This window comes from Onychostruthus taczanowskii, unplaced genomic scaffold (assembly GCF_017590055.1).
Source record: "Onychostruthus taczanowskii isolate IOZ18803 unplaced genomic scaffold, ASM1759005v1 scaffold1, whole genome shotgun sequence".
In the NCBI taxonomy this organism is placed as follows: Eukaryota; Metazoa; Chordata; class Aves; order Passeriformes; family Passeridae; genus Onychostruthus; species Onychostruthus taczanowskii.
In genome coordinates, this window is record NW_024496525.1 from 35,466,193 (window position 1) to 35,489,601 (window position 23,409).

At 40.7% G+C, this 23,409-nt stretch overlaps 1 protein-coding gene across 2 annotated transcripts in view; it reads right to left on the reverse strand.

The window, feature by feature from the left end:
- The window catches only part of MNAT1 (MNAT1 component of CDK activating kinase), a 119,043-nt gene that overhangs the window by 74,770 nt on the left and 20,864 nt on the right, over positions 1-23,409 (reverse strand). For both annotated transcript variants that reach the window (XR_005952236.1, XM_041398244.1), the window contains exons 2-3: positions 9,771-9,923; positions 8,029-8,102 (exon numbers count right to left, since the gene is read on the reverse strand). Coding sequence is in view for 1 of the 2 variants with exons in the window: in XM_041398244.1 (XP_041254178.1) it covers positions 8,029-8,102; positions 9,771-9,923 (227 nt within the window). In the remaining variant the exon portion in view is untranslated. The remainder of the gene's footprint in view (positions 1-8,028; positions 8,103-9,770; positions 9,924-23,409) is intronic.

Sequence of the window (23,409 nt, forward strand, 5' to 3'; positions counted from 1 at the left end):
CATTCCATTTCCCACTGAATATCTAATGCACAAGGACTACAGTAACTGAATTCTCAGGTACACAAAAAAAAAAAAAAATCAGTGAATATCTAATGCACAAGTAACTGAATTCTCAGGTACACAAAAAAAAAAAAAATCACATTGCCCGATAACTTAAAAGGCACCAATGTACAATTACCTTTATTATGAAGAATCTGCAGATGCTTGCAGATTAACAGGTCAGCTGACATTCTTTTGATGTCTCTCAATGGTGACAGACTATATCTCATGTAATTATGAGCAAGCAGGGTTGGCCAGCAAGCTCCATAGTTTAGCACAACGTTCCCAATTATCTACACATAGCACAGACAGTATCTCAAGAAATTGAACAGTTTCTATAATCAACAGCTTGAAAGATGTAGATGGTTTGGATGATTTGTAATTTGATACAATGCCTGAGTCCTTCACCTCTAGGTCACTGGTTCACTTGAGGGTCAAGTGAATTCCAACTGAACACCGCTGTTATCACTGGGAAGTTGCTTGGTGATCCCCATCCTGAGTGGATGCTGGGCTCATGCCCATGGCCTTAGAGCTACTGAGCAGTGCCAGCACAGAGCACCCCAAGCCTCCAAGAGCTCTGTCACGTGCCTACAAGAGCAGCAGAGAAATTTGTGCTGCCATTGATAAATCCTTCACAAGAAGCAACCGCGCAGTGACCGTGCTGCGACACACCCTAAAGGGAAGGAGGGTCTTGTGCAAACACCAGCATGGCACCTGGGAGGTTTTGGTTCAGTTCTCTCTTCCCAGGCTTTTAGGAAACCAGGGCCAAGCTAAGCCTGGGTACAGGCACCACTGCCAAGTCATTTGTACCAGTGAGGCTGCTAGAGGAACAGAAGGAAGCAGCGTGAAGTCTGATGTCACTCATCAGGGTAACACACATCTCAGTTTGGAGAACATCATTCCCTTCTTCCATCCTCCCCACAGGTAACATGGCAGAAAAGAGCACTTAGGAGGGTTCTAGGCAAACCAAACCAAAAGTAGCCCAGGCTGGCAAACCAGGTGAGAGCAGTGAAGGAAACACCAAGAAATCAATGCCATGAAGATAAGAAGAAACAGGAAGATCCAAAATGGTGGAGCTGTGGGATGCAGCTCAGTTCTACAAGCCCAGGTCACTGCTGCCAAGGGAGGCATTCCTGCTGTTATGCCCCTCTCCCCAAGCACAGGCCTCACTCTTTCCCCTGCTCTGATTCCAGAACTCCCTCAGATACTCTGCAGTGTCAACAAAAATCCTCCAGCAACCTTGAACTGGCTCAACACAGGAGTCAGGCAAGTGCCAGAGGGGGTACCAGGGAAGTAATAAAAGGGTACAGAGGGGAATAGGAATACTCTCTTATCCAGGAGTACCAAACCACCACATCATCTTACTCTTATTAAAAACACTCAATTTCCTCAAACTGCAACAAAAAATGGCTCACCAAGATACAGTTCAAGAACTTCCTAACCCTAAAAAAACAAAAAAAAAAGCTGTATTCATTTTTCCCATTTTCCAAATAATAAGCAGTATCAAGAGGAATGACATTTCAACTCAGTCTGGCTCCTGAACCAGCTGAACTCTTCCAGCCCCACCCCAGCATCCTCAGTTCAGAGGGAAGATCTAAGATGGCTGAGTTTGTGCTTCAAGAATTTCAGAGTCAACACCTGAGTTGAATTTTCAAATTTTGCTACTGTTCCTGGGCAGACCACTGGGCCTCTGTACTGGAAGTCTGCCACTGGCAAGAACCAGAAAAAGGGGAATAAAGGTTCCCTTCTCCTACACACCACCAGCTGTATCTCCATGCTATAGCTTCAGGCAGCACTTCTGCCTGTGGCCTTGATCTCATGCCAGCTGGAGCCTCTGGGCACTGCCATAACCCAAACAAGCCACTCAAAGTTCAGCTCCTTGGTTTTTGGAAGCAAACTACTCACCCCAAATGTTTTGGGGTTTTTTTCCTCTCCAAAAGGCATAACATTTTCCTACTTCATATTGTGACAAACACACACTTCTTGGTTGTAGCAAGCTCTCCTTAGCAAAACATTATTTTAGTCTACCATATTTAGTATTTTAATGGTGGTCTGACACCCAAACTTCCAGCCTACAGTTGCCCACTGACAAGAAGTTTTAATATTTGAGTATTAGGGCAGAGAAGAACTGTCATGTGAAAATGCTGGCACACAATCAGCCCAGGGCTCTGCAGTGACAGCAGCTGCATGGGAACATCAGCACTTCCTACAACTTCAATCCACACAGCAGCTCTCTAAACTCTTCAGTGACGACACAAGAAAGAAATAGCACATGAGCCATGCTGTGCTAGCAGGATGCCCAGATGCCACCTTCAGGTGCACGAGGAGATGCCAAATTGCCTCCAGGCTCCTGAACATCATGAATATTTCCCTAAAAATAAATCCAGCCATAAGCTGATGATCTCTGTTTTGCAGTTATTGCTGCTTGAAACCTTCAGGGTTTGTTTTTTTACTTCTTTCTCAGTTATCTTTAACAGGTTCAACTGGTCACAATTTGGTCTGTAAAACAAGAAGCTTAAGATATAAAACTCATACTGGGAAAAGCAAGCATGTTTTAAACATTTGCAGATGCCAACCTTTATTGAGAATTGCTTACAAAAATGGGTGTGTTTTGGTACTTCACAGGAAGTAACATTTCTATCTAAAAAATATATTTCTGCATCAATGTTTGGGAAATTTTCACCCTAAAAGCCCACTGCTCTGCTCAAGGTGGAAGTGTTTATCCCCTCCTTGTTTTCCTGCTGTGGCTGGAACCAAACCACAGCCACAACCCTTCTCAGCAGTCAGATCTGCTCACGCCATGCTGACTCTGCTCTGTCCATCTTACCCTGCTCTGTCACTCAAGGATATTGAAGGACACCAGCAATCAGAGATCCTAACTTCCAGCCCCCTCAAAGGCCAGAGGAAATTTGTCCCAGAGAATACTGATTTATAGCCATTATAAGGATCATCATCCTGATCCTAAGCATCTCTGCCTCAACACCGACCTGTCCACATTTCAAGAATGGAAACATTTAAGATATTTTGTTGCAAGAGTGGAAACAGGGTAAAAGAGTGCAAAAAAAAAAGTGTACCAAAAAAAAAAAAGTAAAACAATGGAAAGTGTAACAGGTGTAACCTGGATCTGCCTACATCAACTTCAGTGTCAACAGCTGACCTTTAGTACATGAAAACAGCATCTTCCCTCCTACAATAAACACCTACCAGCGAAACAAGCTGCTCCTTGACACTGCATGGTTAGCAATGGCCAGCCAGCCAGCCAAAACATCTTTCAACATATTTTCTAATAAATTTTTCATGAGCTTCAAACGTCTTTTCATCAATATTTATAGAATACAAATTCTTGCCATTGTATCCTCACAATACAGCTGACAAGTCTGTTTTGCAAGGGGCACTAGGGCACAAAAAATAATTAAGATATTATTTCCCTCTCTTGTCCCTCGTCCCCTGCACAAGTTACTTGGCATTTAAAACCCAACAACTATAAAACCAAACAGCACAGTGGCTAACACTCAACATACAAACTTTAACATAGCTAGGACTATGCAGCACTTTTTTTATTTGGCCTACTTTTGAGTTTTGCCAGAAATTTATTTTAAATATACTTCATAATTTTAAAAAATGATAGAACTAGAAGAAATAGAAAGAGTTAAAAATCCCAACTCATATGCTACACCTACCCTGAAAAAATATTGGTGTAGATCTGAATATGAGTGGCAAAGCAGATGGCTGGTTTGAAAAGGTTTCAAAGAGAAGACAGACTTATTTTTGTCCATGTTGAAATATAGCATAAGCCGATATAAGAGGCCTGAAGCCCTTCAGGGAAAAGAAACAGAAGCTGTTTTGTATGCAACAATTATTTATCTACTTATCCATCTCACATTGGTTGGTTTATAAAATGACTTGCCTTGAGACATCTGTTAAGTATAACAGGAAGACTATTGTGTTTTTGTGAAACATTTCATTCTATTTAGGTGAAACTCCCAAGTTCTGAAATTCAGCCTCTACAGGGACTTTCTCTGTTTTTCAAAACAACAGCGTTCATTATACAATTCTATAACAAATGAAAAAAATATTTTCCTAGTTATAAAAAAGAAAATAAGACAAAAAAAATTAATTAAATGGCACGATAATTTGTGCAGAGACATGGCAGTATGAATGAATATCACTGCACTGCAAGACTAAGTCCCTCAAAATCTCCCTGTTTTAGACTAAGGCTGAAAATTATTAGCATTAGTTCATTATAAACAATATTCCTCCCATCCTACTACAAACAACTCCTAAATTATCATTTTCCTGAAAGGCCAGACTGGGAATGGCAGAGTGCTACAGAGGGAGACACAACCTCATCCTCAGCCTGCCTGGGATGTCCCAGGCTACTGTGGCAACTTCCCTTGGTGCTTTTGATGCCTGATCCCTATACTTTTAAAAGGGGTAGGATTGCAGTGAGGGGGAGAAAAGATGGAAAATAATTTAACAGATACCTTCCAACCGACATTTCTGGGATTATAACAAAGTAATTATCAGAAACAAAAGAAAACCCACCGTTAAGCCAGAGACTAGTTAGGTATCAATGATTATTTCTGTTTATCCTCAGGGGTCTTTTATTGAGTCAATAACTTTTCCAGAAGAACTGTAAACAGCAGTGAATGACTGAAATCACTCAGCCCCATCACTCTAAGAAAGACCATTTTGGCTGGAGCAGTGTGATGATGTGAACTGAAACAGATCTTTGATAAAGCTACCCAATTTCCAGTTGGGTTATTGCCTCTGTCAGGACCAGCAACACCATCCTCGAGAACACACACCCAGAGGTGGGAAAAACCAAACCACAAAACAATAAACAGCACAACCCACAAGAGATCACAGATAGCAAAACCCTTTCTATCCAAGGATCACTTGTCAGATAAGTGTTCTGAGAGGCAGCCAGTATTGCATAAGGTCCTGGAGGATCAGGGAGATACAGGAATACACGAATAGCAGCAGCCTCCTCTGAGCCGAATGCTTTTCCAAAAAGCAACAATTACCCATAACAATCGCGCTGCGGTAATGCCTGGGGGCCTCCCTCAGGTACCAGGAGAAGGTGCCAGGCACACGCTGGGAGGCGGGTCCTGCTCCAGGAGCTTTCACACAGGGCTTGGAAAAATGGCCAGAGATACTCTGGGATACAAGAAATACTAGGGGGAAGAAGAAAACTTTGTAGAAAGAGCAAGCGAAATTCACATTGTGGCCTCAGGATGCAACTTGGAGCAACACTCAAAGGTTTAACCAGGTCCCTCTCATCATACGGGCACAGTCCTGACTCACTCAGATACGTGTTCTCCACACCTTTCCCAAAGGCAGGTTTTAACCCTTTCACTTAATTTTTATTCCTAGTGCTAATGACAACAAACTGTGCTTACAATGCTCTCAAATTGTCCAACCGATTTTTCTTCTGGGGAAAACTCGCTTTAAAATGTGGTTTTTATTTAAAGCCTTGTTCAACACATTTTAGCCCAAAGCATTATTCAGTGGCTACACTCTAAACCACTTCAAAAACCTGGTTTTTATAATAGAAATCTTAAAAGGTGACTACTCTAATGTTTGTTTGACCTTCCCACACACACACACACTACTGCTGCACATCCAGCTCTTCTATTGCAATAGAAAAAGTCTGTAGGTATAAAACAGCTGACATGAAGGGGGAAAATGTATTTCAAGTGAGGTCAGCAATTGCTGTGTCTCATTCCATTGCTAGTTTTGGAGCTGACCTACCTGGAATATTTGAAAACCTACTGGAACCAGGGTCACATGAAATACACCTATACAGGATGTTTACATTTTGTCTGTGCTAAGCAACTACTTCATTTAAGCCCCTACAACAACTCAAAAAAAATTTTAAAAAAATTAAAAAAAAAAACTTCCAGCAAAGAGAGGGGGGAAAAAAAAGGGGGAAGCTGCACTTTGACCCTCTCACAGAAAAACTGAAAGTTTGGTGCATGGGGAGAGGGGAAACCTTCCCAACCACCAGGAGCTAATGCAAGTCTGATGAATGTTGGCTCCACAAGGCAAAGCTGCCCTGCATATCCTTTCTTTTCCATCTTGCAGCCCAGTTTTCCACATGAGCAAGCCAGCAGGGAATTCAGAGACACAAAAATGAAATAACTCCTCTCAGCAGTAAAGTGTGAAATTATACAGTCAATGACTTTTAACACAGTGTTCAGTCACACCATTCACAACATGCACTGGAAAATGTCACATCAGACAACTGCCAGGTGGGGAATTCTGCCCAGGACCACAGCAAGGATGGGCTTGGGGACAAATGTGCAATGGGCTTTGTCACCAGGGAGAGCAAACAGGGCTTGAACTCTTGCCTAAAGTGGTGCTGTTGAATCTAACCTGTCCTTTGGGATCTGTCTGGAGTTGGGATATCATAAATTAACTCGCTGACAGTGAAAATTAAGAATCTTCTAACTGCACCCCTTCCTTCCTCTCATCACCCTGGCTGCCACATGAATGAACAAGGATGCAGTTGGACTTCCAATTCCCTTTATTTTAGGTGTTGCTCTCAGGTAACTAGCTCCAATTCCTAAAAACTCTATCAAGCTTCTTCACTATGCATTTGCAGGGCCAAAACAATTATTGGCCGAATCACTTTTTTTCATAAGGTTACCAAGGCCAGCCAGGTTGCTGCTGCTTCTAAAACCAAGTTCCCAGTACAGGATTTGGAACCATTTGCAATGTAACCACCTAATCCCAAGAGCTGTAAAATCTTAACATTCTGCACAAATTGATGAGGTTCAGACAATTTCAGGCAAAACTTCAACTCCCTTGTTACAGACGTTGAAAAGTCCTGCAACAGCAGTTAAGTGAGAAATTGTATTCAATGCTACAAGAAAAAGAGCAATTTTGCTTCCCATGAGCACACAGATTCTTCCAGAATCCTCTGGCCATTCTTTCTACTCATTCCCTCCTTCCCCCATACCATTCCAAAAAATATACAAACAAAGCTACACCCACATCATCTCCTCCAGATATCTGGACCATGTGAGTGTGACTGGTGTTTCCCAGCCACACGATTTGGCTTCCCAGCCTCAGCCTCCTGATGCCAACAAAAACATGATACATTGCTCACAGCACTAAGTGTATTGGATACATTTCTACAAAACACCACAGCGCAAAAAGGAGCAAGGGCTCCTTTGAGAAAAACGAAGGAAAAGTGTCATCTCCATGGTTTCCTTCAAATCACATTCATTGCCCCTCCTGCATGCTCTAAGTCACCTCTTCTTCCTCCAGGGCAAAAGAAAGAAAAGCCTCAGAAGCTCATAAAAACCAAGAACAAACCATTTAGGAGTCACTCCTTTGAACACATCCTTGTTTTTCTAAGCAAAACCCATCACTCCACCATAAATCACAAGTCACCCTAACTAAGAAGAAAATAAACTCTGTTGATAACATTGTCCCTTCCCCAAAGGGCAAAGTTCTGCTTCAGCTAATCCGAAGAGAAAGAAATCAACGTCTGTTCCTAAACCTTCTCCTTCTGCACAGCAACATAAAATGCTACCACACTGGTATGTAAGGTCATCAGCTTCAAAGCAGCTTCAACTACTGTACTTGCAGAAGCAAAAATGATGAAAGACACCATATGGCTTCTGTCATGGTAGATAAAGCTAATGGAGGGATATAATGAAAATTTCAATTTCTCCTCTCTTTGTTTAATCTTTGCCAGTGCAGCATTGACAGTCCCCTGCAAGCCTTTCTTTTCCAGCTTGCTTCCTCTTTGGATTGTGTTTTTTTCTCTGGCAGATAAAATGTTTTACTTAACAATGTCCTACAGTTCAGCAAATATGATTAAATCCAGAAAAAAAGTAATTAGATAAAAATCTGATATTGTGATAAATCATATTACAGAACCTGAACTTAGACATTCTCATAGGCAGCTGAGTCAGAAGATAAAAGCCTATGGTCTCATAAGCACAGCACATCAAAAATGCAAGCATTAAGACTTACCAATTTCTTCTATTTCTTCCAAGAAATCATTATATTCATCTAGAGTGGGAAAATCTTCCTCTCTTTTATTGTATCTTAGAGAGAAGAGAAAAAAAAACATAGAAAGATGCAATTTCCATTCAACAAGGCTTTTGCTGCAAGCTGATTAAGCACTGATCTAGTTTTATCTACTGTGTGCTTTGTGACTCCCAAACTGACCAGAATCTTTAACGGGAGACAGAAGTGCCTGCTCCAAAGGAAAGGAGGCAGCCTGGAAGAAATCTGTGCTATCTTTGCCTATTGTTTGCCAATTCCTTTTCCAGGGTTACAGGTAAACATGAGCACAGAGGCCAAGACACAGTAACTCCCAGCCAGCCTCTTAACAAAGGCAGAGACAACAGTAACACCCACAGAAAAAAAGCTTTTCTAGAACAATCAGAAAAGAGAGTTTGGCTTTGTGCCAACAACAGAAAGCATATGTCAGCAGCAAACTGAAAATGCTACACAATTATCTCATTTCATATCAATAGACCATTCCAGCACTCATATTCACCTCTCCAGAGCTGGAGAAAGTAAAAAGATGAAGGGACAACTGGCTTAGAACATGGACAGCTTTTGAAAGTCAAGACAGGCAGACTTTCTTCTCAAGAACATATAAAGCTGAGACTCTGTCTGATCTGTGGAGCATGACACCCAGGAATATAAAAATCCCAAGAATAGAGGCCATATTCCAATTTGGGGACATTTTTTCTTCCTCCTAAAAACTAATCTGGCAAACCCGAGAATAGAGACCATATTCCAATTTGGAGACATTTTTTTTCCTCCTAAAAACTAATCTGGCAAACCCAAGTGGGCCAAGTGTTCTCCAGCGTTTTCTAAATAAACTTTATTCCATGTTTAATTGACTTATTCCAGTTTGACTTCTGTTAACTTCAGTAGACTTTGAAATCCAACATCAAAATTATTACTGCTCTCCATGCTTGGTATTCAGTGGCACAGTTTCCCCAGCACAGCTTCTCAGCAACATCATATGATTCATTTGCTATTGTACCAAGTTTTAGATAAAGGCTGACAAGCTTTTAATTTACCTGTAAGTTCACTTAGGCACACAGAGCTCTGTCTGGGTTGTTACATTTATCAGATTTTCTTCTATTAAAACACCAAAACTGGCTCCCATGTTTTCCTTATAAAATGCTGCTTACTGGCCACAAGGAGTGAGATGCAATTTTAGACCTCATTTATCTCAATTTCAAGAGCTTTCAAATCTGCATGACAGACTGGTAACACCAGGCTTGTAAGGAACCATTTCCACTAACAATTGCTGTGTGAAGCAAAAAACAATGTGAACTCTTTTTTTCCCCATTCTGATTTTGAAGGGAACTGGCCTTCAACTCTCAGAACAGGTCCCCAGGGAACAAAACAATCAAGGTCCTGTTTCTTGCTCTACTGCCATGTTCACCCCTCAATATCTAATCATCTCCATTTTGGAGCCAAGTCTTTGCCAAAGAAGGCCACATAGAAACACTCAACATTTTCTAATGCTAAGCAGGAATCCCTCAAGGCTAAATTGAGAATTCAGCTCTCAATTGTTGCACAAAATCAGATTCTCTGAAATCCCTCCATGATAAATGGAGTCAAGTTTTATAGTTTGCCGCTTTAAAAAAAGAGAAAAATCTCTTCTGTACTACTGAACAAGTCAATTCTTAAAAATTTTGATGCATGAAATACATCCACTTTCTGTTATTTTAAATGGTGACTCTCACATTTTCAGCACTTTCTTCCGGATCTCCACTTCCTTGTCGACAGCAGGATCCTCAAAGAGCTGTACCCTGAAGTTGCTCTTCCTCAGGGGGGTGTCACACTCGTGGCAGTTCCCAGCCCCTCTCACAAACAGCAGCTCCACACAACTCTCACATCTGTGGGAGAAAGGAAGGGGTGCAAGGGACACAGATGTTAAACAGAACTGAAATACAGGAGTGTCCCCCTTTTTGCTGTTTCACAGCACATCTGCCCTGATTTCATCCTTTCTGCAGCACCCACCAGAGGCAGGAGGCCAGGGCTCTCCACCCTGCCCGAGCAGAACAGGCTCAGCAGCACTAACACATGGATTCTCCCTGCCCAAACATCTCCAGCTCTTTGCTGGGACCAAGCATCAATCCAAACAAAGTTATGGGGTCTGGATCGAGGGGAAGCTATTATTGACACCAGCAAACCCATTTCAATGGACCAGACTGCACGATCCTTATTTACTCCAAACACCACCTCACTGCACAAAAAAACCCTGTTTATTTTCTTGAAGCTGCAGTGCAAGGAGAACTCAATCCAAGCATGGACACAAATCTTGCCTGCAGACTTCCAAGCATCTGCCAGTCCTATCACAGAGGAACTGCTACAACAAACTTGAGTTAAATTCCAGCCCAGCCAAGCTAAAAGAATCAAAACCATTTCAGTCAGCAACCAGCTTTATGCAGCCCTCCTGTGCCTTCTGGTAATACTTTTTAAATTGCATATAAAATAAACTTTACACAGAGGCTGCACAGAAATGAACCAAAAATACCTTTCTGGTTTTATTTTTTTTTTACCTAATGAAGACTTCAGATTTTAACAAGATACTTGCTGACCAGTCAGTTGGCATTTAGTAAAGGAAGAACACGTAACAAGAAAGCTGATTTTAAGAAAAAAGTACTTGGGTGGTAATAATGTGCAAATTTCTAGCGGAGAACAACACCTGCTGCAGTCATTTCCTACTGCTGGGGAGGCAAAGGGGAGCCTATTTATAGCTTTGCTACACTGAAGCCAAAACAGTTGTACATTAAGGGCTAAGCCATGTTTTACCTTCACAAACCCAGCACAAAAGCTAAACAAGCTAAGAGAAACAGCACTGACATGGTTGAGAAAGACCTTAAACAAAACTTTCACACTGCTGACCTATCCCCAACTAAACTGGTTCCAGTCCTTACAGAGGCAGAGATGAGGAGAGCCAACCAGTTTTACCCAGCTTCTGTTTTCAAGATTAGAAAGTGCAAAACAAACAATATTGTATCACACAATTAAAAAAAAAAAGGTAATTTTTTGTTGTTGTTCTTGTTAACACATGGAGAACTACAGTTTCAGCCTGTATCTTGCACAGCAGCTGCCAATGTTAAAGAGCAAACCTTGAATTTACTTGCGCATTTTCCTGCTCCAGAATTCCTTTAGTTAGAAAACAAAGTATATTTCTAAATACAAATAATCTGGTAGGGAACAATTAAACTTCATTAGCACACTAAGCCTGAAATTTAGAAGCTGCTAGGACATGAACTCAATAAAATAATGAGAAATTAATATAATGTACATAATTAAAGCAATTTATGTCCCCACTACAGGAGGAGCAAGAGCAAATGCAATAGAGCAGGCAAGGCAGGGAAAGGGATTTCTCCTTCCTCCCCCAACCTGTCTGTGCATGCAGGAGCCCAGCACAAGGACAGCTTCACTGTCTCTATTCTGGCAGCTCCTGCTGTTTGTGTCTCTCTCAACACAGCAGCCAAAGCACAGAAACGTCCCTGCCTCCTTTTTCCTAAGTTATAGAATGGGGAGTAAAGCTACAGAACTCAGCAGGTGGATCCAAGTGCAGGTGTTTGTATTGTTTTTTTTATCACAGTATTGCCTAAGGACCAACAGAACAGGGGCTCCATGTGCAGGATATTATTCAGACAGTAGCACCTGAAACTACTTCACTCCCCCCTTCCCTAAATCAAAGACACTTCAAGTTTGCACAGGGCTTGAATATGGAAAAAATCCCTCCTTGGAAAAGCACTTCATGCAAGTGCTTCAATGCCTTCCCCAAGTGAAAGCACGGTTTCTAAGGCTGCAAAATAGCTTTCCATACATAAAAAGATGAGTCAACACCTCACTATGGGAATCCCACATCAGGTGATTGCATTCTCACTCACTCATGCACATCCAGCCTTATATTTATTTGGAGATAATTCCTTCTGAATTCAAAGGGGGCTGTACGGGACAAGTCAAGGGCAGAGCTGGACTCAGTCCATATCCTGCCTCCTCTCCCATCTCCGGACAGATTTAATACACACAGATCCCAAACTTCCTTCCAAACACATCTGTCATCCTTCCCCCACAAACAGCAGCCACTCTGCCACCAATGGCAATGTTGGGTCACACATTTCCATCTGATTCTTGAGGAAGGGAAAAAAGCCATTTGCCCAACTCTGCCTCAAGGAATTCTTTTGGGTTTTGTGCAGACCACTAATGTCAGAGCATTGTCATCACAAAGGCACATTGTTATAAAGGTGGATTTAATGAATTTATTTCACATCTTGAAATAAAGATTTTGAAATGTGACTTGAGAAAAAATTACCTTGCACTATAAAATTGAAAAACATAAAAACACATTATTTTTTTCACTTTAGCTGGCTAGTTATTAAATATATGTAGCAATTTCTGTGACTTCACCAAAGGTACAAAACTCATTCAATAGCACAGAGGGACACCCCAACACCACAGCTGGCATTAGAGAGCTCTTCATGGCACACAAACCACATCATTTCAGGAGATCCATTTCTTTCCAAGTCCAACTCTTCCCCACTGGCCTTACTGTAAGGACAGCTGACTGTGGAAGCAGGACACCATTCTGTACTTTTTTCACTGGCCAACACATTACATGTGGCTTTCTCCAAATGAGCAAAGCACCAAAGCACCTGCTTAACTCACCTTCAAATCAGGGTCAAAACAGATGGCCCTGTGTTTTCTTAAATTAGGAGCCTTAAATAGGCAATTTTGGATTTGCATGTGTATTATGTATGCAGATATGCTACATAGAGAAACTAATGATGACAAATGTTTGTATTTTAAAAAATCACATCCATACATTTGTTCAGTTCTGAGTTTTTCTGAAGACAACAGCTTCACAAGAGAGCTAAACAAACGGTGTGATGTTGCTGCTTCTCCTCTTCACACCAAGGCTGCACAGCCTCTGCAATCTGTGTTCTACTTCACACACTCATTAAAACATTTCCTTTTGGATTTGAGTTTGTATCTTGAGAACTTGTGATCAGGATGAAGATATGAATAGAAAACGCCCAAGGACTTACACATGGACATATAACAGGGACAACTATCAGCAATGCCAACCAGGAACAATAAAGTCTCCTGTCTTTGACACCAATAAATATTAGAATGCTTATTTTCATTTCATGGACACTGGTTTTATCTGTTGTTCTTCTCTTTAATCCCCATGAAATATTAAACAAAAGGCCCAGTCTCTGAGCACTCTAGAACACCACATTTTTGGGGAAGCAAACAATAAAGCCTCTACATGGTTTGGCACCATCAATGCACAAACAGCAATAAATGTGTTCAAGGACTTCAGGATCACTAAAAATGCTTTTGGTACATTGCAGAAAACAAGCAGAGGTTCCTCCCCAGAAAGCTGTTAAGATATTTATCAACTAAATTACACTGACTGGGAACTGAGTGTTTGTTTTGGACAGAGTGTCTTCAGAGGGTACAGGATTTGTGCCCAGTCCTGCATTCCTCACACATGCACACATTCACCTCATGCAGGGATGATGGCAGACAAGGAATCAGCCCTCTGGGACACTGAAGGATGAAAACGGCTCACAATGTTATTAGCATAGCTTGATGGTGCTGCTCACTTTTTTAGCTTGGCTGGCAAGGGAGCAAACAAAACAGATTAAAGGAACAGCTATTTTCACAAGCAGGAACACAAGATATTCTCAAAAAATTTTAGATTCTGCTGAGCATTACAAAAATTTGCAGAACTTTAGATATGCACCCATTAATCATTTCAGTTAAAAAAAAAAACCTTTATGGCTTTTGCTGTTGACTAGGAGTACTACAGAATGAGTTACTACTCTTCTTTACAAAGCCTGGTTTTAGTAGATAGACTCATTAAACAGTATCAAATACTTAGAATTTCTAAGCCCCTCTTTCTTCAGCTTTTATAACCAAGGTGTTTCTGTTATTTAAAGTAACAAAACAATGATCCTCTCTATGATGAAAGAAACAGTTTCAATTAAAAAATAATAATATATAGTCTTCAATACATAGCCAAGACTTGAACCACAAACAGAAGGAGTGGAAAGAATCACCAAAAATTATGTGTTTTCACTTGTTCCTCAATTTTGATGTCAGAAGGAAATTTACTTATAGAAGTGGAATGACTTGATTTATGGGAAGGGAATATTAAAAAACAGAAAACACACACATGAGAAAGCTTACAGAATGACATCTAGTTTTTTAAATCAAAGATGCTTCTAGAAACATTCCTGGGCTTCTTGCTTAGCTTGGATTAGACAATTTGATATTCTTAAGCAGAGATTCTTGAACTGAGACAAGAACAGCCCAGTCTGGGGTGAGCAGCTGTCAAACCTGTTTATTTCACAACCTTCAGTATATTTAACAAGTCACAGTGGTTTCTGCTACGTAGCCAAGAGCTCATCAATGACTTGCAGCTGGCCACTGCAGCTTTATTTTCTGGGCTGATGGACCCACAGACACAGGTTCTTCTGGGAGTCTGCAACAACCATGACCTCTGTGATCCAAGAGAGTCAAAAGAACCCAGCTAAAGCCATTTTCCCCATGTTACAGGACAGGGAGCAAAAGCAGAGGAAAGAGAAGTTTGACTCCAGTGACATCAAGCACTTCTGAGAGCCTCAGAACAAAGGAGCTTAAGAGATCAGTAGGAAGTTAGGGATAAAAATCAGTCTTTTCTTTTTCACACCTCACTTCAGGAATCCATAAATCCTTATTCAAGTACTTGCAGTAGCTGTTGCCTATGTTTTTTGGGCCATCTCTTCCCTGATTGCCAAACACAAGAGGGAGTTGGAAGAAGGAAGAACCCTGTCCAGATTGTGTTAAGCTCTATCAGTGGGGGTTGTGCTGTCCTTGCCTTGTGAGGAGACAACTTCAGAAGGCTCTCAAAACCTTATTTGGCCAAAAAACTCACATAATGGGTCTTGTCTTCAACTAGTAAATAAACAGGTCTCACAGGCAGCCCACGTGCCATGCAGAGCCTACAGCTCATCATGGCAACAGGACACAGCTTTCAGGCAGAACCACAACTCTAGCAGATTCAGATGGGTAGCTCAATTCAGATGAGAATTTTGGGGTTTTAAACACTGCTGATAAGCTGCCTGCAGTCATCTGCAGCTCCCTTCTCTTCAGCCCTGTCACACACATTGTGACACAAAATCTCAGAGATTGCTTTGCTAACATTTCATTTTTTTTCAAAAGTATCAGGACTCCAGAGAGCTGATCTCAACTCCCTCCTTCAAGCAACAAAGCAAAAGCAAAAAGAGACTCTGGTGCTCTGCCTATATCTGTGTTATGTCAATTCTCAGCATCATCTGCCAAGCTTCTGAGAACACAATCCTCCTTCTAGACTGTTTATATCTTTTGGGAAAAGGATGCACGCACACCACTTCTGTTTCATTTTTGTTTTGTCAGACAAGTTCTGCTCCATATTGCAGAAAAGAGGAGGTTAAATGAGCCCAGACATCTCAAAAATTTAGGAGACATCCAGGCACAGTTAACCCTGTTTTCCAAACTCCCATGTACATACTCTGCTATACAGACCAGTTCCTCTCAGCTGCACCAGAAATAAAGCAGACCAGGTAGTGGCTGAACAACAGCCTTGACTGACTGGTATTTCAAAAGGAAAAAAAAAAAGACATACTGAGTCAATTAATAATAAACATTTCCACCACCCATTGTGTTTCAACATCTCTACTACAAAACCATTTCAAGGGGCTTGGACCTGACAAGAGAATTTCCAGCAAGCTAAACCTTAAATCACTTTTATCCAGTACAGATGAGCCTTTCTTTTTTCCCTAGAGGGAAAAAAAAATTAGAGAAGCTTTTATGTTATTAACTTTAGATAGTACAGAAAAAATATTTCTATGGGGATTTAAATAAAAGTGGTTCTTTCTGACATAGTGCTGCCTAGTCAATTAAGGACACAATCACAAAAACGTGTCTTACAGCACCATTCTGCCAGTTTGGTCAAACAACAGGCCAGTACTTGACAGGCCAATTCTTGACACTTCAAGAGCAGCTGTGTGGCATTGAGAAATAAGTGCTTTCACAATGACTAGGCACACCAAAACCGACCCAGAATTTACTCAGTGTACCAGAACAACTACTCCAAATCCATTATGGTCTACTGGGCAAACACATGCACTAAAATAATAATTCAACTGTGTCAATAACCTTTGCTATTATGTTTTATTCTCCTTCAGTGAGAATTTTGCAAGTTTTCAGAGTTCTCAGCAAATATCAAATTAAATAGTTTATCAGGATCAACAGCCCACATCACACCTGAACTTAAGTCACAATTACGAAATCTCCCAGGTCTGTCCAAATTGCCAAAACTGCACTCTTTTAGACACAATCCAGCTCAACGTCACCCATTGTCTCACAAGACAAACATACTTGTCATTAACAAGTGTGACACATGAGACCAGACTCCACATGAGATATGTTGCTCCCTTCTCCCTCCATATGCATTTCCCACCTCATGAGAAAGCCCTGCACCATGGTGTGGCTGAGCTGCCCCCAGAGCTGACAGACCTTACTGCACCAAGTGCTCTGAGCACTCTTACTCCATCACACCAAACACCTACATGAGCCAGAAATCACATGGAAGAAAACTAAAACATAGACAACAAAAAATAAACACTTGAGGGTCCCAAATTAGTCACAACAAATCTTTTACTTGAAATCTTTTACTGAAACAAGACTTCTACCTTCTGTCCTGTATTTTCAACACATTTAACAGTGCAACAGCAGCATGTGGGAACAAGACAAGGAAATGTGGCTTTACGGTAAAAGGGGAAAAACATTAAAAGGTATTTGTGGCATGATGGGATATCCTGACCACATTACTGAGGTCTTGTCACGAGACACTCCCATATTTCATGTCTAATCTCAGAGTAAGAAGATAAAATTGATAAGACACATCTGTCAGAGAGCCAGGCATATGACCAAGGTCTTCCAAAATACAACAGCGGTTTGGGGTCTCAATGGGAAACATGCAAGGCTTTGAAAGTCTCTCAAAAATCAAAATCTTGACCCATCTTTCACAAAGATACTGTTGAGTGATCTACAAATGTTGGCTCATCTCTCCTAGGGTATTGAGAGGAACCAAGCCAAATTCCTGCCAAGAGCAGAGACTTGTTTGATTAGAAGCATGAAAAGTACACAATCCAGTTTCCTCAAGCTATTCAAATACAGAGACAGTGTGGGTGGATGTACACACCATTAAAAACAACTGAAAAAACAGCCTGATGGAGCAATAACTGCATCACCCATGTCCTGGATAGCTCTGAAACCCCTATCAGTGCTCAAAACACAGTGTAACAAAGTGATGTCCTCCCTACCACGAAACACGCTTGGTTTGAAGTGACTGAAAGAACAAGTTGCCATGACCAAGTGGGAGCTCCTGCATAAATCTTGGTTTATGATACAATAAAATCAAGTGTTCCTTTTTATTTAATTACAAATGAATGGCTAAACTCAAAGGTTAAGACACCATCTGCCATTCTGATAAGCAGCAGAAGTCCCAACAACCCTGAGTTTATATATTCAGCTTGGCAACAGCAGAAGTATATCCCTACATGTTAAGCCAGCACCAATGCAAGAGAAGCTGCTTTAACCTGCACTGCTGTGCACTGTCCTTCCCCTGCAGTCCTCTCCCACAGGCCAGGATAACATTTGTGCAGCCACACAGTTATTTTTGGGGTTATTTTTCAGCCAGATAAACTCTCCCGTTGGGTGCACCACACAGGCAGGTTACAGTCTGAACAAGATCCCTAAACTGAGATCCCAGGGATTTCCACTGGGTGGGAGGGCATAAAAAGCTGTTCTTCCCTCTCTTTATTAGAGAGATTTCTCCTTCCCTCCTCCAAATTTCTCCTTCCCTCCTCCAAAGCTTTTGGAGCGTACTCAGCTAGTTTATCTTGATCCAAAAGTATAAGGAGAGAAAAAAAGGCCCAAAAAGTGTCCATCATTATTTTAGGGTAACTTACAAGTTGCTTGATCAACACACCTCTAAAAAGCTGAGTCAATGAACAGTTAAAACACAAGCAATGCAATAATACATGGGGTAGCAGACAGAGGGTAAATACTATTTTTTTTAGACTCGCTAAAAATAAGACAGCCAAAAGACCATGACAAATTATTTCAGAATACTTTACATAAAACACACAAGATTATTTTACAGCCAAGTCCTTCCACAACAGAAACAGAAAGCGACACAACTGAAAAAAATTAATTCATGCATTTGAAACAAGTCAGAGTCACTGGGAGCTCATCACTTAAAGAGCACCAAGCAGAGGAAGTGACAGCCCTACACCAATGAAATAGCACCCCGAGGTTCCCTGCCATGTGGGGCACTCAGGAACAGGCACATGGAACCCAAGGTGGCAGCAGAAGAGCTGCTGTGTTTGAAAGTCACCAGCAGGACGTGAGGTTTAACCTGAAGTGACCAGTGTGGTTCTGGTCAATCACACTCAAAACAGATGAGCTCATTCTACAAATGCACAAAAAGGCAGCTAGATAACCACAAGCTTAGGAAGATTGGCTTTTCAGGAAAAACAGCAGAAAAAGCTACTGCACTATAAGAAGTCCAACCAATAGGGTAGAACTTCCTATTGGAAATTGTATTTCTCAACAGTCATAACAGTGAGGGTCTGGAATCAGAGTCAACAGGAGTAACAGGAACAAAAAATTAGTTTAAAAAAATTAACATTACTAGTTTTGAAAAGTTCTGTAAGTTAACGAGAGGAGGATGTGATGACCTGACAGTCTTTAATAGGAAACCAGATTTGGTAAAGAAGATGTCTCCAGTCTTATCTACTGTTCTGGTTATGTGCTCTAATGACTGAAACCCTGAAACAGTAATAGCTTAGGAAGAAAAATAAATGAGAGAGAAAAGCTAAAACTATGTGTATCTTAGAACATCTGGGCTATGCTTGTCTTCCTTTAACATTTTTTTTCAGTATTCAATTATCTGCTCCTTCTACTCATAACACTAATCACTCTCAGCCATCAGTCTGAATTCAACAGAGATTAATATTCTTCTATCAAAAAGCAAGTAATTTATCTTATCCTGATTCACTTGGACCAATTTTTTACATGCTGGACAGAGAAAAGGCAAGATCACACCATCCTGCTTGTCCTTAATAGCCAATACAACACACAGAAGAAACTGCAGTAAGAATCCCCAGCCTGTCCTACTTCAGACAAAACATGCAATTTGGTATAAAGATATATTCTACTAGCATATAAAAAATCCTTTCTGCAGTAAAAGGTGGTGGTCAGGACTCAACAAATCATCCTTCCCTCCTCTCCAGTCCAATACAGCCTCAGGAACTCAGTGCTTTTCGAGGCTGCTGCCTTTTCAGTGAGACAGACCAAAAGCACCAGTAGCCTTTTAATACCATAAGGACTCACCAGTATTTTTGCTGTTGAGATTACATGGGTTTTCTGGACTAATATAGGTAATTTTACATCATATCACAACTCCCCACTGAAATTTCAGTTGATTAGAACATTATTTATTCCCTGCCCTAAAGCACCATTCAGAATTACTTGCTAAATCTCTGTTGGCTTCACTACTGCAATTTGAATAGCTGGACATCAGAGAAAGAAGAATGATCTCTATGAACCCCTTTAGTACCTCCCACAGCAGAGCCCAAATTACTCTGAACATTAAGTTGCACAAAAACAAAAATGCAACTCAGTAACACTTTATTGCCATCTTTCATCCAAATTCACATTTAATCCTTCAAGAAATAAGCCTAGGCAAGCATGTTTTAAAAATAAAAATGTTTTATAAAATAAAAGTAAAATGCTTGGGCAAATTTACTTTCTCTTTTAACCTTAAGTTAAAGGAGATGTAAAGAATGAACCCAAACCCAAATAAAGCATTTCCTACTGCAATGGGTGTCTCATTCAGGAGTGGCTGTGCTACCTGGTGCCTGAAGCTCATTTACAGCACATCACCTCCCAGCACCTTTGATCCACTGGTGATCTTCAGCACCACAGGCACCTTCTCAGGCTCTGTGCTGCACTCCCCGAAACTGCACCACTGACACACGCAGGTGCCCCAAATTACACAAGTAGCTTTCATTTCTGTAGCACAACAAATTTTTATTGCACTTTCTTTAAATGCGTCTTTCTCTCCCTAATCTTAATTTTCCCCACTGTAAGTGCAAGGCCAATATTCATTAGAAAAACCCCACAGCAGCAATTCCGTTTCCCCGCCTCCCTGGTCTCATTTGGGAATCTCCCACTTCCTACCCATTTTTAAGGGTCATTCCTCACTTCATTTTCACATAATCCCCAAACAACCATTATCACATCTTTTCTCAGCATGAGATAAAATATAGACTGTGCTTCATAAACAGTGGGGACCTTAAGATTACATTCTTGGTGGGACACAGCATGATAAATATTTCAGGGACGTCTTGAAGTACCCTACAATATGCAACACTTGACCAGTGAAACAAATTTAAAAAAAGTATATTTTTACTTATTAGAAACAAAAAAAGAAAAAGGAAAAACACACCAAAACCTCCTTCCCCCATCCCACCCTGGCCATTGAACAGGTCTGTCTTGAAGTACCCTACAACATGCAACACTTGACCAGTGAAACAAATCTAAAAAAAAAAGTATATTTTGACTAATTAGAAACAAAAAAAAAAAGGAAAAACACACCAAAACCTCTTTCCCCCATCCCACCCTGGCCATTGAACAGGTCAGGTTTCAATTTCCTTTCTAAGGGTGGCAGAAATCCTGACCTACTTAAAGCATCGTAGGGAACTTTTTTTTTTTTTTTTTTTTTTTTTTGCATTTTAAATTTAATCATTCTAAAAAATGCTTTTTCCTCAAGCTGAAAAATATATGGCAACTGCTGTTCTAGTGAATTAAACCACTGGTGAACACCATGCCAACTTTTTGAAGCTAAATTGTAAAGTCATATTCAATGCAGCTACTTTTAGGTATTAAAAAGAAGGAGAACATGTCAGGCCTTCATCAGCTGTGCTAGCATCTCAATCATTTCCTACGGATTGTGGGGAATAAAAACCCAGTCCTACTCCAGGGAAGTTGGAGGGAGCTTCACAGGTTATCAAACACAAAGGACAAAGTGAGCAAACACATTACTCACCGCTGCACAGAGGTAATACAAGCTGTTCTCTCAAAGTTGCAGCACAGTTCAAAGAATATTATCACAATAAAAATTTGTGATGCAAATTCATTCCTTCAGTGTTTGCTAGTAAGAAAAGCCACCAGGAGAATCAGTTGCACAGAGGGAACAAGAAGTGAGACAACTCGTATTAACAGAGGATCGAAAAGATGAAAGCAAAAAAGTTTGAACAAAATACATTCTGTTCTTGTTAGTATTTCTCTGAGTGCCCATTCTGCCACAAACCACACAAAGCAGAACACCCCAGTGAAGTTACTCAGCAGAGGATGCAGACGCTGGGACAAGAGGGAGGGGACACACAGCTGCCTCCCCACACTGATGATCATGATCAAATTGTTGTCAAATGATTTGAATCCAGATAAATATCCACAAATCTGTTCTTCATTATGTGACGTTCCTCCCATGTACAGCAAATTCAGAGTATACATGGCTGGGATATTGTGTGTGGCTTGTTTTTATGTGTGGAAATAGCCTAGAAGAGTATTTTTGGATGCCTGTTTTAGCATAAACCCCACCTGCCACCCTTATGGGACTGGTCTTACTCATTTTGCAGAGTATTTTTGTTCATTCCTATCCCTGTGTAATGTTAATGGGGAAGACAAGAGTTCTCCATTTCCATTCACTACTTCAGCTGCAAGTACCACACAGATAACCAAACCCTACCATTATCCATGGCTACATCCCTGTGCTTTGTGCCACCAGAGCCCACTACTCCCCCTAATTAACTAAAGAGCCATTGAAAACAAGTAAGGAAAAGGAAATCTGGCCCAAGATTCAGATGATCAGTTCCAAACAATCTTTGAGCTGATATGTTTTATCCAAACATCAGCTGAGGAGCACTCCACAATGCTGCATGTTCTCTCATAATAAACCACACTGCTCCATAATTATACAGGATCTGTGTACATATTCAAAAGCAGCATTTATTTAGGCTCACAACTGTATTAAATGCCATGTGTAAAGAACATTGTTCCTGGCCTGAGAAAGTGTGTATAGTATTTTCCCAATCCATATAAATCACACACAATAAATGCTTGATATTATCTAGTGCCACTAAAGCAGTCAAATTAAAACAAATCAGGGAAGAACACCCCTGAGCACACAACTCCAGGAAGTTTGAAATACTGGATTTCATGCTTTTTATGTGCTCCCAGTCTCAATCAAATTGTAAGCTGTATACAATAATGAAAAGGATATTTTCACAACCACACGCTCAAAAAATAAAAATCAAAAATCAATATATCTATTTCACACATGATATTTTGATTCTACAGGTCCTTCCAAAAAGCCATAGCCACTAGCAAAATCCATAATGACCAACAATTGGGAGATCCAATGAAGACACAAAATAATGCAAAGGATGAGATTTTCAGAAAGTAATGACCCCTCCAATTCCCCAGTGTTATGTGCACACATTTTGGGGTGCCCACATAACACCGCCCACCTCTAACTTTCTTGACCAAAGCAAGCTGCACATATGCCAAATATTTAATTCTCTCTACCCAAAAATTAATCTCTAAGGGGACACCACGCTGAAAATCTACTCTCATCATTTTATGATGCTACTTTATACTCGTGCTATTTATAACACATTTTTGTTAATTTCTCTAAAGCTCTCAGATTCCTGTGAACTTCAGCTACTTCCTTAACTTTCAGTTTTTAAAGGGTAATTCATGCTGCTTCCACCCCCTAAAACCACATGCAACATTTTGGAGAGATGTACAAGGCATTCCATAGTTTACCAGCATTTTCTCCAAGAAACATTAGGATGTTATAGAAAAGTGATCACTTCCCTAATCTCACAAAACCCATAAGCCAAGTTTACTAGTAAAACTAAAACAAAAGCGATTAAAAGATAAGGAAAAGATGGATTGCTTGTAGATACTGAAGATTGCTCCCTGCCTATTGCACACAACAATTAAAGCCTCAAAAGAATCCAGTCAGGGACACAGGCTGTGGTCCATGAGTCACAGTGTCATTGTGCAACTCAGGTACCTGAAAAGCAACAGAGCTCAACTGAAAAAGCCATTTACAGCCTACCCAGGGCAGAAAACACCATTCTGGGTGCTTTCCTTGGAAAACCCTGTAAAACAAGTTTGGTGACCCACTGCAGCACAACCTGAATCCAATGCACAAAGTCAACCAGTTTAACAAAATTCCCCCGTGAAAAAATA